General features: G+C 42.7%; 1 protein-coding gene across 9 annotated transcripts in view; it reads left to right on the forward strand.

Annotated features, from left to right (window-relative positions):
- SLC23A2 (solute carrier family 23 member 2) overlaps positions 1-17,789 on the forward strand; it is a 146,130-nt gene that overhangs the window by 62,144 nt on the left and 66,197 nt on the right. For all 9 annotated transcript variants that reach the window (XM_064275810.1, XM_064275812.1, XM_064275808.1 and 6 more), the window contains one exon: positions 12,008-12,275. In XM_064275810.1, the coding sequence (XP_064131880.1) occupies positions 12,168-12,275 (108 nt within the window). In that variant the 5' untranslated portion in view covers positions 12,008-12,167. The remainder of the gene's footprint in view (positions 1-12,007; positions 12,276-17,789) is intronic.

Here is a 17,789-nt window from a genome sequence, read left to right on the forward strand (position 1 = left end):
CCTGTGTGTGTGGTTTGTTTCCAGTTTTGAGCTGTTATGAACAAAACAGTTTTGAATATTCGTCTACAAGTATTTTATGGAAGAAACCTGCAATTTAAAGAATCATCCCAAGTGATTCTTCAGCATATGGACCACTGGGTTTAAAAAAAAAAAAAATTTATTTTATTGTCGTTGAGAATATACACAGCAGAACGTGCACCAATTCCATAGTCTCTATGTGTACAATTCAGTGCCATTGATTACATCCTTTTCTGAGTTGTTTCTTCTCCATTAACTCACTAGCCCCTAAGTTTCTATCTAATCTTTCTAGTTGCTGTTGTCTATTTGATCCCATACAGATCTTAAAAGAGCATAATGCTTAAAGCAGACATTCTTCACTAATTAAGAAAAGTTACTGTTTGGTTTTAAGAAGACTTGGGATATTCTTGGTTTAAGGTTTAAAGATTATTTTAGAACAGTAGTTTCTGGGATTCAAACAGCCTCCCTGGGTCCAGAAATTCTGGATTATGTGAGAATTTGAAATTCTGCTCTGCATTGTTCCTCTTTTTTTTTAATGATTTTTATTGTGCTTTAAGTGAAAGCTTACAAATCAAGTCAGTCTCTCACACAAAAACCCATATACACCTTGCTACATACTCCCAATTACTCTCCCCCTAATGAGACAGCCTGCCCTCTCCCTCCACTCTCTCTTTTCGTGTCCATTTCGCCAGCTTCTAGCCCCCTCCAACCTCTCATCTCCCCTCCAGGCAGGAGATGCCAACATAGTCTCAAGTGTCCACCTGATCCAAGAAGCTCACTCCTCACCAGCATCCCTCTCCAACCCATTGTCCAGTCCAATCCATGTCTGAAGAGTTGGCTTCGGGAATGGTTCCTGTCCTGGGGCAACAGAAAGTCTGGGGGCCATGACCACCGGGGTCCTTCTAGTCTCAGTCAGACCATTAAGTCTGGTCTTAGGAGAATTTGGGGTCTGCATCCCACTGCTCTTCTGCTCCTTCGTGGGTTCTCTGTTGTGTTCTCTGTCAGGGCAGTCATCAGTTGTATCCGGGCACCATCTCGTTCTTCTGGTCTCAAGATGATGTAGTCGCTGATTCATGTGGCCTTTTCTGTGGAAGAGATCCACATTTGTGCATGTTACAAAGAGAGATGATCCAGCAGAATGGGAAAATTATCAAACAATATCATTAATATCATACGCAAGTAAAGTTATGCTGAAGATAATTCAAAAACGGTCGCAGCAGTACATCCACAGGGAACTGCCAGAAATTCAGGGCAGATTCAGAAGAGGGCGTGGAATGAGGGATATCGTTGCTGACATCTAAAGGATCCTGGCTGAAAACAGAGAATACTAAAAAGATGTTTACCTGTGTTTTATTGACTATGCAAGGGCATTTGATTGTATGAATCATAAAAAATTATGGATAACATTGGGAAGAATGGGAATTCCAGAACAATTAATTGTGCTCATGAGGAACCTGTACATAGATCAAGAGGCAGTTGTTTGAACAGAACAAAGGGACACCTTATGGTTTAAAGTCAGGAAGGGTGTGCATCAGGGTTGTATCCTTTCATCATACTTACTCAGTCTGTATGCTGAGCAAATAATACGAGAAGCTGGACTATATGAAGAGCGAGGCATCAGGATCGGTGGAAGACTCATTAACAACCTGTGTTACGCAGATAACACAACCTTGCTTGCTGAAAGTGAGGAGGACTTGAAGCACTTACTGATGAAGATCAAAGACTGCAACCTTCAGTATGGATTGCACCTCAATATAAAACAAAAATCCTCACAAGTGGACCAAAAAGCAACATCATGATGAACGGGGAAAAGATTGAAGTTGTCAAGGATTTCGTTTTGCTTGGATCCACAATTAACATCCATGTAAGCAGCAGTCAAGAAGTCAAAGGACGCGTTGCATTGGGCAAATCTGCTACAAAAGACCTATTTAAAGTATTAAAAAGCAAAGATGTCACCTTGGAGACTAAGGCACGCCTGACTCAAGTCATGGTGTTTTCAGTCGCCTTGTGTGCGTGTGAAAGCAGGACAATGAATAAGGAAGATGGAAGAATTGATGCCTTTGAATTATGGTGTTGGCGAAGAATATTGAATAGACCATGAACTGCCAAAAGATCGAACAAATCTGTCTTGGAAGAAGTACAGCCAGAGTGCTCCATGGTAGAGAAGGTGGCAAGACTTTGTCTCACGTTTTGGACCTGTTATCAGGAGGGACCAGTCCCTGGTGAAGGACATCATGCTTGGTAGAGGGTCAGTGAAAAAGAGGAAGACCCTTAACGAGATGGATTGGCACAGTTGCTGCAACAGTGGGCTCAAGCATAACAACGATTGTGAGAATGGCGCAGGATGGGGTAGTGTTTTGTTCTGTTGTACGTAGGGTTGCTGTGAGTCGGAACCGACTTGACGGCACCTGATAACAGTTCTTCTTGTATAGCTTTGAGCAACTGCACATGTTTTTGTCTGGATGAAATGATGAATTTGCCATGTATTTGTGGTTTCACTGTAGTATTTAGTGCCGTATATTTTGAGGTCAGTGTGTGTTGTGTTAACGTTTCTTGAAAATCTTTTCTATGCTAAGGTCTGGGAATTGAAAGGTTAATTAGATACGGGGATTCTGCCCTTCAGGAGAACTCTCTGTGGTTAATTCATCTAGCTACTGAACACTTCAGATGGCACATGCTAGGGACTGTGCTGGGTGCCAGTGACAGGAGAGTATGTTTCCCTGGGATTTGGTTACTCTTCCAAGAAATATGGAAGGTTTTGGTATTTAATTCCAGGAGCAGTACAGCCCTTAAACTCTGTCTGGTTAGTACTACACTTGAAGTCAGGTGGCCATGCTGAGCCACAGTGGTTGACGTTGAATCACGGACAGGGGGATAAAGGTCAAGGAAAAAATTACGCTCAAAAGAAATGATGGCTGGCTGAATAGCAGATGAAATTAATACCAATTAAAAGCTGTTATTCTGCATTTGTTCATGATTATTAGGGGCCAGGGAGCTAGTGGTTTAGTCCTTATCGAATGAAAAGATTTGTTAAAGACCTGAATATGTCGCTTCTCGACCCAACCAAAACAAAATTTCCCACATTGTGGTTTTCCACTAGTTGATTTTGAGGTTGACCTGTGTTTTTTTTTTTTGCTTTGTTTTGTTTTTTGAGGTTATGATGATTTCTTCTTGCTCTGAGAAGGTGATTTTTAAGCCTGACTGCAGGGCAGCTTTTAAAAATCCAGATGCTGAGGCCATACCCCTGACCTATTAGATCAGACTCTTGGGGTGGGGTGCCCAGGCGTCAGTGTTTTCCATTTCCTTCGGTAGTTCCACTGGAGTCCAAGTGGAGGGGCATTTCTTTGAGACCCTCTTCACTACTGGTGCAGTCCTGTACTGTCCGTTTTCCCATTTGCTTTCTGTGTGTAATAGACAGAACCTCAGCCTTTCTCCACTCTTCTGCGCCCCCCCGCAAAAAAAATTAGACACGAGAACTTGACTCTAGAACTGTGTCCTGACCTCTCAACAGAAAGGACCGAATTCCTTTGGTTTCATGTTAAGAGGGAGAAGATAGATATGGTGAGGGGAGCCAGGCCACTCCCCTGGATTTGATTGTGAGCTAGGCAAGAGCCCATGATGTGGCTGTATTCAGGCTCATGGGGGAGAAAGAAGGCATCTTTGTTGTTATGTTAATCGTTTTAGAGAACACAGAGGAGTAAAAAGAAGAGATAGGTCATTCGTTTTCCCAGTGCCGAACACCTTGCTAAAGTTAGCCTGTGTTTGTGTACGTGCACCCGTACTTACACGGCGAGTGGATCTGCGCTGTGCTCACTGTTTTTGCTTATTGCATATTGTTGTTGCTTTTGGAGCGTGCTGTTTCTTATTGTACATTCTTTTTTTTTTTTTAATTGTGCTTTAGGTGAAGTTTACAGAGCAAATTAGTTTCTCATTAAACAATTAATAACACATATTGTTCTGTGACGTTGGTTGCCAACCCCGCGGCCTGTCAACACTCTCCCCTTCTCGACCTTGGGGTTCCCTGTTTGCATTGGCTCAGCTTTCCTGTCTCCTCCTGTCTTCTCATCCTTGCCCCTGGGTTGGTGTGCCTGCTATTTTTAAACCTGCTTTTTTACATAACATATGGTAAACATCTTTCCCTGTTAATAAATATTTCGGTGCCATCTTTTTAATAACTACGTGGTATTCCATTGTGTATGGACGTATCACAGTTTTGTCATTTAATCCCCTGACATTGGACATTGAATGATTTCTGATTTTTGCTCTTATTAACAATGTCAAGCTACACATTTTTTCGCTAAATCTTTGTGTGTCCTAATTATTACCTTAGAATGAATTCCTGGAAGTAGAGTTTCCTCAGGATAAACATTTGAAGTGGTATGAATATTTATAACTCTTTTGATATGTATAGCCAAGCTGCCTTCCTATTAGGGGATTGGTTTTTTTATTAGGAGTTCATGGTTTTGCCTATTCACCCCCTTACAAATAAGGGTGTTAAAAATAACCGGCGTAGGTGAAAAATGATACCTCGTTTCAACGTACTTTTCTTTGGTTTCAAACGAGGTTGAACACTTATTTGCCATTTGTATTGGGATTAGAGTCGGTCGACTCGACGGCACTGGGTTGGGTTTATTGGGATTAGAAGCTCATTTTTTGCCCATTTTTATATTGAGGATTTTGTCTTCTTTTTATTGATTTGTAAGTGTTCTTTCAAATAGTAGAGATACGAACACATTATCTCAATGTCTATTGTATTTTGCCTGTTTGTGTGATTTTTCTCCATTCGAAAGTCTAAAAATATTCTATATTGTAAAATTATCAGCCACTTTTCTCTTTCATTTTTAATGATATACCAAGAAAAAAGTCCCCACCCTATAATCATATAACCTTTAGCAGTTTTTCTTTCTTTTTTTTTTTTAAGCCTTATGTCTTACTTTTTCTGAAATTTACTGCTTAATAGTGAACCAATTGTCTTGCATCTTGTATTGCATAATCCACGTATTATCCTGTGATTTGAGGTGCCACCATGCCGCATCTCCATGTGTTCGTCCGTTTGGGGGTTTCTGTTGTCTGCTGTTTGCTTTGGTACCATATTGACATGTTCAGTACAGATACTGTGTCAGGTAGGGTATCTGTCCTGCACAGCACACTCCTCTTATTCTCTTTTCAAATATTTGTGGGTATCTTTTGAGGGGTACTTCTTATTGTTGGCATTTTTTAGGGGGTATTTTTATTGGAGCCCTGATGGTGCAGTGGTTAATAGCTCAGCTGCTAACCAAAAGGTCAGCAGTTTGAATCTATCAGCTACTCCTTGGAAACCCTATGGGGCAGTTCTCCTCTGTCCTATAGGGTCACTCAGCTGCCAACTAAAAGGTCAGCAGTTTGAATCTATCTCCTACTCCTTGGAAACCCTATGGGGCAGTTTCTGCTCGGTCCTGTAGGGTCACTATGAGTTGGAATCGACTTGACATCAGTGGTTTGGGTTTATTTTTTATTAGTCTCCCAGAGGACTTTTCAGCATCACTGAATCAAGCTTAGCCCCCCTGGGGAATTAAGTGATTTTTATTAAATTTATATAGATTGTGTTTGTAGGAACGTGAATATCCTTATAGTGGCTTTCCCATCCAGGAATATAGTCTGTTTATTCAAATACAGTCTGGTTATTCAAATCTTTTTTATGTTCCTCAGTAAAAACTTATAGTTTTCTTCATATAGGTCACATATCTTTTGGTAAATTTATTCTTAAGTATTCAATGTCGTTACTACCATTTTGAACATGATTTCTTCATCTTATTGTCTGTAGGGGTCAGCAAACTTTTTCTGTAAATATTTTAGATTTTGCGGGCAGATGGTCTCTGTCACATGTTCTTCTTCATTGTTGGTGTTGTTTATAATCTTTTAAAACTGTTCTTAACTGGGGACCATACGGCATCCTGAGCAGGAGTCTGCCAGCTTCTAGTCTAAACGCTTACTGCTGGTATTTGGGAAAGCCGGTCTCACACCCAATGGAGAAGGTGCTTAACAAATGTCTGAGTCAGTTGCTGTCTAAAGAGTTTTGCTCTTGTGTTTTGTAACTAACAATCTAATAGATCCTCTCGGATTTTCCTATCTTTTGGTATAATTATAATCTGGTTTTTCCTTTCAGATACTTTCTTCATCTTTCTCTGTCAGTACCGTTGAGAGCAGTGACACTGGCTTTGCCGACTTGTCCTTGACATTGAAGTGTCTATCAGTTGTTTGATGTTGACTGTTAATTTCTGATTGATACTCTTCAAGTCAAGGAAAAAGCAACCTTTTCCTAATTGAGTAAGAGTTTTAAAAGTAAAAATGACGACCGCATTATAGCAGGTGCCTTTTCTTTTGACGTTATTCATTCCAGAAATATTGGGGAGGCTTTGATCTGTGTGCCAACACCCGATGCTGGGGACCCAGTGGTGAGCCTCTGCATACTGCCTGTTGTTTCTGCAGCTGTCTGGCTGGGGACAGACAGGCAGGCGCTATGTCAGTGTGTTGTAACCGTCTTCCTGGCCTCAGACAAGTGATGAGGGTGATGATGCGGAGGAGTCGTGAATGGAAGTTACCCAATGGAAGAGGGTGAGGGGAAGGGTGTCTGTTTTGGAGGGACAGCCCATACAAAGATGTGGGGACTAGAAGAAGGCTCAGTACTTTCAAGGACTGGAAAGACAGGAAATGACAACACCGTAGGGGTTTAGAAAGAGTAGGAAGGGAGGCTGGGGTAGGTTCAGTCACCTTTCAGCCTTGTTAAGGAACCTGGATGTCATTGTAAGGATGATTAGGAGTCTATCAAAGAGCACGGTAGTCTCCGTTGACCGTTTCTGCTGGTTGCAATATGGACAACTCTTCAGAACTGTCAGGATACGACAAGAAATGAGTTCAGAGGCCCTTATCACCCACCACTCTGACTGGGTTTGCGAAAGAGGGCACCGGACAGAGCGGGAGAAAAATTGTAGAACAAAAGATCTAGTTCACGAAAAAGTCCAGACTTACTGGTCTGACGGAGACTAGAGGAACCCCCAAGAATATGGCCCTAAGACACCCTTCTGACCCGGAACTGAAGCCATTCCTGGAGACTACCTTTCCGCCAAACCATAGACAGGCCCCTAAAACAAACAGTAACAGCGGAAAGGGATGTTCTCCTTAGAACAATCAATTATACACAATCCAGAGGACAACAAAGATGAGAAGGCAGGAAGGGGTGGAAAATCAGGATGAAGGGAAGTGGGGAACCTAGGATGGAAATGGGAAGAGCGCGGGCACATTGTGGGGAGTGCAACCAGTGTCATGGAACGCTTTATGTCCAAACTGTTGAACGGGAAGCTAATTTGGTCTGTAAACTTTCACCTAATGGGCAAGAAAAACTTGTTGAAAGAGGAAAGAAAAGCTACAGGTCTAGGAACTGCCACTGTCATCGTAGCACTGTGCATACTCATGTATATGTCTAGAGAAAAGGTCATCAAAATGGAATTTACACAAACAACTGCTAGCCTTTAAATTGCATTAACTAGTATTTTTACTTTTGCCTTTTTTTTTTTTTTTGGAAAACAGATCTTGAATGCACAGAATCCAGTTTTGTTCTGAAAGAATTTGAAAATGGAGTTAGTTCTTCTGTCTGCTAGGTATGAATTGGGCACTCGTTGTAAGTGCCAGGAAAATTCCGCTCTTCCACATTGTTTTATTGCATTATGACCGGAGGAGAAAAGTACCTGGGTCATATCATTCTTAAATCCCTGAACTATTACGAGGTGTATAAATCCTTTGAGAATATGCTGAGCTGAGTCATTGAGGTACCTTTAGGTACCTTTTAAGGGCACTTCAGTAAAAGCTTTCTCACTAGAGAAGTAACCAAAACACCAAAAACTTGTTGCCAGCGAGTGCATTCTGACTCATAGCAACCTTACAGGACAGAGGAAACTGCCCCGTAGGAGTTCTAAAGAGCGGCTGGTGGATTTGAACTGCTGATGTTTTGGTTAGCAGCTGTAGCATTTAACGGCTGGGTCACCAGGGCTCGACTAGGGAACTTAAAAAAAAAAAAAAAAAAAACCGTTGCCATCGAGCCGATTCTGTCCCTATAGGACAGAGTGGAACTGCCCACATAGACTTTCCAAGGTGCGCCTGGTGGATTCGAACCGCTGACCTTTTGGTTAGCAGCCATAGTTCTCAACCACTATGCCACTAAGGTTTCCAGGGAACTTAAAGGAGTTATTATTTACAATTATTTTCATAGATGCAAACAAGAAATCTTTGGAGGCAGCTCTGGGTGGACCAACCCCACTTATGACTGCTGATTGCCAAATTCTTGTTAAGGCTTTTATCCCGTGATTGGAAAATCATCCCTATATACATGTGACCAGTGTACAAAAGACCTGCCTGAGAATGGATGTTGGCCAGACAATTTTAGGAAAAAAATTTTTTTTTTACCAATCAAATATGACGGAGATGGTGAAATCTACAGTTTGTGTTTTTGAAAAAATTGAAGCATTACACAAACAAGCCAAACCCACATTCTGCCTGGCTTTGTACGATTCATTCGGAGTTCATTTTTGTCCTTGGGGAACTCCCTACATATTTCAATAGATAACTTCACAACTCCAGCATTGTAAAATGTTGTGGTCTTTGCCTAAAATGCTTTGCCTTGAAAATAAAAAGTTTTTAACCAAAAAAAGGAAAAAGAAAAAAGGCTGTCGTGGTGACAGTGATGACGATGATGGTGACCTGTGCTGTGGAGTAGCCGTGGCGGGGCAGTGTATAGATTTGGGAGTCCCAGATCTGAGCATGATGGGTCTCACCCCTGGACAAGGAGCCCAGGCAGTTGTCTGCCCCTAGGAGCTTCCTTCAAAATCACAAGGAAGGCAGAAACCACACAGCAAGAGTCACGCGGAGACAGAGCTTAAAGGCCAGCTGGCCAGGACTATAATAAGTTAGGGGAGAGCATTATGTCTTGCTTATATCAACAGAGTCAGGGCAAGATTGAAGTACTCATTCCAGTTTGAACCCTGCTCCTCCTCCTAGAGCGGTGTGTCCTTTGGCACGTTACTTTCTGAAGCTCAGTTCCCCGTTCTGTAGGGGTAGTGTGGGAATCAAGCAATATTATGCTTACTAGTGAGAAGTAATTGCCAGTTATATGATCAGAGGTCAGAGATGAGCCTGACGCTCAGCGCTCACTTAAATAGAAAACTGCTGTTACTACGGTCCTTCTCGCCATCATCCTTTTCATTGTTAGTGAAACGTGCTCTTTCCCCCTCAGTCCCTTCTTCTCCTTTGTCATGTTCTCATGGCACTGCAGACCTAGGAGCCCTTTCTTGGCCTTCTTGGAAATTCCTGGTTATGCAGAACTTGTATGTCAAGTATTTCCTTTTAGACCTTTTAATATCTTTCCTACTGGACTATATTAGTGACTATGAGACGATAAAATGGACAGATTTACTTTTTTAGTTGTTGTTTTTTAAGAATAAAGATAGTGAGTGGCCTTGCATTACTCTCCTCTCTTTGCAAAGGGTAGGGAGAGAGGAGTCATCCTTGAGTGGTGCTCCGCGACTAGGTGAAAGGTCGGTGGTTCAAACCTACCTGGAGGCGCTGTGGATGACAGGCCTGGGGATCCGCTTCTGAAAGGTCACAGCCTTGAAAACCCTGTGGAGCAGTTCCATGCAGCACAATGGGGTTTTCGGAATGGTAACCAAGGGAGAGAGGTGGAGGGGGCCGGGGGTTGGCAAATTTAACCCCAGGATCCGGTGCCCGGTTCCCTAGGTGATTTTGCTCTTGGTTTTAACACAGATTCTACCACAGACCCTAAAATAACTCTGCCCTTCTCTTTTATCTTTTGCATTTTTGCCTCTAGACCTTGGCATTTACCCACAGCAAGGCCAGCCTATGGGAATGAAATGCCGTATCTCAGGCTACTGCGCAGTTTCTGGCCTTGAGACTTTCTTCATCTACTTGGGTGTGGAATGCTCTGTCATTTTGGGACTTTTTACCGACCAACTTCCAAGGGTACATTCTTTGTTCAGCATCCATTGCCTGCCCTCTTCTTCCTACCCTTTCATTTCAAGGGCTCAGTAGCCACATGTGGCTAGTGCTGACCATATTGGCCAGTGCAGATGTAGAACATTTTGATCACCGCAGAACGTTCTGTTGGATAGTGGTGGGCTATAAAATATATACCATATGCATGTCAGAGAAATAACTTTGCTGTTTTTGTCCCTAGTGTTCTGCCTTACTGACAAAGGGTGGTTGGACCCCTTCCTGGGCCTTTGTAGCCCTCTGCCTGAAGCCTTTCCCCATCACTACCCTGTACTTTCTTTTGTCTTCATCCCCTCTGTGTTTGTTAATTTTGTAAACAGGATGAAATATTGCCCAGTCCTACACCATTTTCATGAGCGTTGGTGTCTGAGTCATCTAGTGCTGCTATAACAGAAATACCACAAGTGAATGGCTTTAATAAAGAGAAGTTTATTTCTTCGCAGTAAGGTAGGCTAAAAGTCCAAATTCAGGGCATCAGCTCCAGGGGAAGGCTCTCTCTCAGTTGGCCTTCTCATCAGTCTTCCCTCTGACTAGGAGCTTCTCTGCGCAGGGACCCTGGGTACAAAGGATGTGTTTGGCTCTGGCACTGCTTCCTTGGTGGTATGAGGTCCCCCTGTCTCTCTGCTCACTTCTCCTTTTTATAGCTCAAGAGGTTGCCTCAAGACACAATCTAATCTCCTAGACTGAGTCCTGCCTCACTAACACGACTGCCGTACATCCTCCCTCATTAACATCATAGAGGTAGGATTTATAACATACGGGAAAATCACACAATACTGGGGATCATGGCCCAGCCCAATTGATACACACCTTTTTGGGGGGACATAATTCAATACATGACCGTTGGTATGGTAAAGGCCATTGGTGCAGCCACTGTGTGTTTTGAGTGCCTTCCAACCTAGGGGGTTTATCTTCCTAGCACTATATCAGATAATATTCTGTTGTGATCCGTGTGGTTTTCATTGGCTAATTTTCAGAAGTAGATCACCAAGCCTTCCTAGTCTGTCTTAGTCTGGAAGCTCTACTGAAACCTGTCCACTGTGGGTTACTCTGTTGGTATTTATAATGCCGGTGGCACAGCTTCCAGCATCATACAACATGCAAGCTACCACGGTAAGACAAACTGACAGACAGGTGGTGGATCTTGGGCCTAGGAGTGTTGATTACACACCCCCACCACTTCTCTCTCTTGGCTACCTTACCTCCCTCTCCCCCCTTTTTTGTTGTTAGATTTCTTCTTTAGGTTTATATTGTCATTCGATTGGTATCAAATGTTTTGACCCTTTTTTCCTCATGCATTCTAGCCCGTGTAAAGCTCTTCTTGCACCTTCCTGAAATTCTGTATGGCCATTTAATTCTGGGTTGATTTTGTCTCTTGTTTATGCTTTTGTGTGCCTTCTGCTTAGTTGGACCCATGTAGAGACTTCAGTTATTTTGGTATTCATCCCATCATGGTAAATTGGTTATATCTTCACTGTCCAATAAGGTAGCTACTAACCACATGTGGCTATTAAAATTTAAATTAATTACAATTAAATGCAATAAAAAAATCCAGTTCCACATGTGGCTAATGATGCCCATATTGACTGTGCTGATGTAGGAGCTTTGCATCCGTTGCAGAAAGCTCTGTTGGATAGTGTTGGCCTCTAAGATGTATACCACACGCATGTCAAAGAAATACCTTTGCTATTTTTTTCTCCCTAGTATTCTGATAGTTTTGATGATTCCAATTCAGAATCAGGGGGAAACTGTAATCAGGGGGCCAATTCAGAATCAGGGGGAAACTGTAAATGAAGTGGGGTACATACATGAAAAATGTAATTAAGTAATATGTTTTTGGGTGTTTCGAGTATAACTTATAACAGGGCTTCCTCTGTACAGCAAGTGCGACACCTGTGTCCTGTGTTGTTTGTGAACTTTGAGGTAATTTGGCTGCACTTTTTCTTTTTAGGTGCTAAACGATGGCGCTTGCAGGGCTCAGCCTGGCCTGAGAATTGGGTGCCCCCGGCACTGGAAGAGCCGACTCTGACTCCTGGGCTCCTGGCTTGAATAGGCCTTCACTTCCAGCCATCCCAGTCCAACGGCTACGCAAAACCACTTCTTTTCTCTTAATGATGGGTATTGGTAAGAACACCACGTCCAAGTCAATGGAGGCTGGAAGTTCAACAGAAGGCAAATATGAAGATGAAGCAAAGCACCCTGCTTTCTTTACTCTTCCGGTAATAATATTCCCTCGCTTCCTCTAAAGTCGTTTCTGTATTGAATCAACATAGGATTAGCTTTAATACTTGTGTTTTCAGTAAAGGTTAAGGCATTTGAAAACCAAATGCTTTTCCCATGAGAGGGAACCTTTGAGATCCTGGCTGGCTGAGCTCCTGACTCCTTGGTTTTAGCCCCAGCCTGGGGTCATCTGCTGGGATTAACTCCAGGAAGGAAGCATGTACTGCTGTTAACGTTTTAAAACTGGCCAGGTGCTTACTGTAGTTCAGAGAATGTTGAAGGCTTAATTTTGTCTCCAAAAATATGCCCTAAAGATGTAACTCAACTTTAGACTTGTGTTGCAGAGAAATGAGGAAGAATGACTTGCATTGTTTAACCCAAATGCCCATGGTTTGTGTTATGGCAGCAGCATCCAAGGTAGAGGTAGTTTATCTGAATAAGTGGTATCAGTCAGATAAGGTGGATTGCATACATTCATTATATTCAATACTAATATTTTTTCCAGATGTAGGATTATGATTTGATGTGTATAAAGTTACCTAAAGTGTTGGTTTCCAAAAGAAAAAAACAAAAACAAAAGAGCCTCTTTAAGGAGAGGGAACTTGCTTCCTGGTGTTTTTCTCCTGGAAATGAGGTTATTGGTAAGAATCCCACTCTAGAATTCCTTAAAGCATGGTTTCGGAATTTGCTTTACTGTGGCATTGCTTAATAAGAAAGATGTAAACCAGGGCATCTTCAAGGACAGTGGTTGACTTTACTTTCCTTCATGTTGCGATTTTTACCTTAAATCACAGAGAAGCCTTCAACTAATTTTACAGCTGGCATTGCGATTGTTTTTCCCTGTAAAGAGAAATTTTGAAACAGGATTTTCTTTAAATATTGAAGGCTTAGGCCAACACAGATTTTCTAGCGGAAGAGACAGTATAGTTTATTCACTCGTCTGTTTTTCAAGTGTCTATAATCTCAATTAGATCAGCTTTGAAGAGTGAAAACAGACGTTCCACAAATGGGTATTGACTTGTCTCTAGGGTGGCTTTTCTTTGCCTTACAGGACCAGGCATATTACTCATTATCAACAAGAACTTAAGTATGCTTCAGCTACCCACCTATCCTGTCATTATTACCTACAGAGTTTTCAGTTTATCCATTTTAGCATCAAAATTGTGATTTTTTTACAATCAGCATTGAAAGTCCCCAACATATACTATCAATTTTTATATTCATCTTGGTTCTTACATCTTATCCTTCCCTTTTTAGTTCACTTTTCTTGCTAAAAGACGTTGAGGATCTATGGGTGGTTATTGTCTTAGTCTTTGTACATCTGGAAATGACTGTATTTTGCTCTCAACTCTTCTTTCAATTTTTGGTGAAAATATATACAGCTGATCATAGACCCGTTCAACAATTTCTACGTGTACAGTTCAATGACACTGGTTACATTCTTCACGTTGTATCACATTGTCCATATCTCTCCCCATATTATCTCACCACCATTGACTTAGACTCACCGCCCCATAAACCACTCATGTATGTTTTTAGATTTATTGCTGTCAGTTTGATCTCATATAGATAATTCTTTAAAAGAATGCAGTGCTCAAGGCAAACGTTCTTTACTAATTCATCTAAACTGTTGTTTAGTTTGAAGATGACTTCAGGGGAGAGTTTTGGTTCAAAGTTCAAAAATTTTCTCAGGGCAGTAGATTCTGGAGTTCCACCAACCTCAATGGGTCTAGTAAGTCTGGGTTCTATAAGAAATTTAAAATTCTGTTCCACAATTTTTTCCCTTTTTAATCAGGATACATCTATTGAGTCCCTGATCAACACGTTCAATAACGATAGGTGGGCACCATCCAGTTTTCCTGGTCTCATGGCAGTGGAGGCTATAGTTCATGGAGGCAACTAGCCCTGAAGTCCATGTGATTTAATTGCTCTAGCTGATGTCCCAGCAGGAGCAGGGTGGGTCTCTATTTCCCTTTAGCCAGTGTAAGTGCGTGCATCTCTTTGAGTGTGGGTGATTTTTTTCCTTCTTCTTACAATATATCGGCAAAGGGTATTTTGGATTGTAGGATGGTACTCCTAAAGGATTTTCAAAGGTAATTTTAAATATAGGTGATTTTTACTGACTTTGAAATATGTGTCCCATATAAAATTGATTCTGCTGTAGAAAGAGAGAAGTGTGGGTGGAGGCTGGAGTGGAGAGGTGGGGAGAGGGCTTTCAGTGATGCTGGGTCCCAGGGGCAGTGGCGGCTGAAATGGACCTCATTGGAAGCTGTCAAGATGATGGAGAGGACAGTGAAAGGATCATTGGCCTGAGCCAGGTCAGAGGCAGCAAAGTTCTGCTTGGCAGGAGGGGTGTGGGGATGATTTTAGAACAGTGCTCAGAGAGCCTAGATCCTACATGGTTCTTGAATGATGGTGCTAAGTCTAGAAGTTTCTGTTCTGTCAGTTAAAAGCTCTTTAAGTGTTTTGACCAGGGGAAAATCCCGGGAGGTCATGCTTTAGGAACAGTGAAGAGTGATCTGGGAATAGTGTAGAGCATGAACTGGCATAGGGTACAGGTAAAAGAAGGGAGAACAGATACCTGTTGTGTCACCGTTTAGCAGATACTTATGAGCACATGCTGTGTCAGGATCAGTGCATAAAACTTCACAACTTACTCTCTGCCCTCAAGGAGAAAGTAAGCCAGAAGCGGTGGTCAGGTGATTCCAGCACTGCAGGGTAAGTGCTGCAGTGGGGGTTCCTACGAGGTACGGTGGGAGCCCATGGGAGGCCCCTTGATTCTTTTTTAGGGTGATTGGTTGGAGTAGGGGAAGGTTATGACAGGGAGAGTTAGAGGGACCTAGAAGGCACCAGAGGTCTGAACTCAAGTGGGCAGTAAGAATGGAGGCAAAACTGGTCGAAGAGATGCCCAGGAGATTTTTTTTAAAATAATAATTTATTGTGTTTTCAGTGAAGGTTTACACAGTAGTTTAGGGCATCGTTCAGTTTCTACACAAGTTGTTGAATGATATTGGTTTCATTCTTCACCACGCATGAATATTCTCATTATTTCTGCTCTGGTTGTTCAGTTTCCATTAATCTAGTTTCCCTGCCACCTTACATTTTCATCTTTATTTTAAAGACTGTTTGGCCTTACATAGGCCAGTTTTTAAAGGAACACAGTACTTATGGGTGATGTTCATGATTTTGTGAGCCAGCTTGCTGTGTAGCTACAAGGTGACCTCAGGGATTAGTTTCAGTTCAAGTGGGCTGAGTGGGCAGCTGAGAGAGATGTGGGAGGTATCTTATCATTAGAGATTCTCTTGGGCCCCCTGGGCTCAGTAAGTGTTGCACAGGTTGGAATTGACTCAATTGGTAAGATATTATTAATAAGTGTGGATTTTTAACTTAGGTGAAAGAGAATGAGTTTTTTTAAACAAAATAAAACAAGCACTCGTTGCAATAATTAAAAGAAAGAATAAGTCCACACATAGAGCAAGAATATCAAATAGGTCAGAGTAAGAACAGGAGACTACAGACATGTGCAGGTCTGGGAGTCATAGAAGTTAAACCATATGACCAGAGTTGATGTTAAATAGGAGGAACATAGCAAAAGACTTCTCCCCTATCCCGTGGGAATCTTGTTAGGCAAATGTGTGCGCTTTTAAAGGCAGCGAGAAATGTGTCATAGGGGTGAATGCAGCGTGGCAAGAAATTAAAACTGGAAAAATATAACAAGAAGTCTTGAAGAACTGCCATACCCAGAGAACATCAGCGGGGATGTACAGCCAGGAACAAATCACGTGTTTGCTCCCAGTTCTCTTATGTCAGGAGCTATCATATCATCTGAACGTGGAAGGGCATCCAGAGAAAACTAACTTACTAGCCTGAATTTGGCACTGAGAAGGTCGGGTTTGAGCAGAGGCCTGCAGAAGTTGAAGGAAGCCTGTTAGGATGTTGTGTGGGCAGCAGGTGGGAGTGTGCCTGTGTATCTGAGGAAATGAAAAGAGGCAGCAGTGTGTCAGATGGGGTGGGGCGGGAGTTGTCAAAAGAGATTATGTAGGCCTCCTGGGTCCTGGTGGAAACCCTGGTGGCATAGTGGTTAAGTACTACGGCAGCTGACCAAAAGGTTGGCAGTTTGAATCTACCAGGTCCTCCTTGGAAACTCTATGGGGCAGTTCTACTCTGTCCTATAGGGTCATCATGAGTTGGAATCGACTTGATGGCAACAGGTTTTTGGTATGGGCCCTGGTAGGGGTTTTGGATTTTCCTGGGTTGGATGAAAAGCTGTTGGAGAGCTTTGAGCAGAGGAGTGACGTGCTGTGCCTAGTTTTAAAAGGATCCTTTAGGCTGCTGAGTAGGGGAGCAGACTGACGAGGGGAAGCCAGAGACCAGTTAGGAGTTGTCAGCCATAGTCTAGGGTGACATGTTGGTGGCTCAGGCCAGGGTGCTGCTGGTATAGAGGTGGTGAGAAGTGGTCTGCGCTGAAGGAGAGCTGACTGGATGTGCTGATGGACCAGGTGGAGGTGGGAGCAAAAGAAGAGACAAGGGTAAGTTTAGGCGTTTTTCTGAGATTTTGGAAAGATGGATTTACCAAGTCCTGAGATGGAGGAAGACTGGGATGAGCAAGTTGGGTTCGAGGGGAGTCAAGAGTTTGGTGTTGGCTGTGTAGACATCCAGGTGGAGACACTGGGTAGGAAATTGAGATTGTGGCACTCAGGGAGAAAGTCTGGGCTAGAACTTTCCATTGGGAGTTTGCAGCAAAGAGATGGTATTCAAAGCCATGGACTTTGATGGGAGATCTGAGGGCTCAGCTTTGAGGAGCTGCAGTGTTTAGTGGTCTGGAGGCTGAGGAAGGACCAGCAAAGGGGACCAAGAGGAGTGGCTAATGAGGTAGGAGCGGGGAACCAGGGCAGCAAGTAAAGAAAGCCTTGTGAGAGCAGGTTAGATGAGGAATAAGGATCTACCATTTAACGAGGGCTGGTTGGGCATTTGCCAGCAGAGTATCAAAGGGCAAAGGGGTTGAAAGTTTGGCAAAAGTGATTGTAATGACTCTGTGTGGAGTAGGGAAGGCAGTAAGGACAACATGGTGAAAAGGCAGTCGGGTCTAGGGTTTGGCAGGCCTGGTGAGGTCAGAGTCTTGTGGGAATTGGGATCCCTGGGGGGAATTAAGTAGGAAAAACAAGTAGACGAAGAGTGGACAGCCTGAGGGGGTTGTAAAGAGGTAAATCTGACCAGACTTGGTGTTGGATTGATGTGGATGGTGAGGTATGAAGAGAAGTCAGGAATGACTTGAAGGTGTCGGGATTGGGTACCTAGGTGTATGGTGCTGAACAAAGTTATGTTGGAATAAGAAAACAAAAAACAAGGTGTATTTAAAAAAAAAAATTGGTGCAGAAGTAATGAATTGATGGACTATAGAGCTGAAGATTCTGCTCTCTCATGGTGCTGTGTGTTCATGTATAGTCAGAAAAGTACTGATTGCTTTGCGTCTGTGAAGTCCTTTCCCCCTTTTTGTCTTCTACCAGCCAAAG

This window comes from Loxodonta africana, chromosome 24, assembly GCF_030014295.1.
Source record: "Loxodonta africana isolate mLoxAfr1 chromosome 24, mLoxAfr1.hap2, whole genome shotgun sequence".
NCBI classification, from domain to species: Eukaryota; Metazoa; Chordata; class Mammalia; order Proboscidea; family Elephantidae; genus Loxodonta; species Loxodonta africana.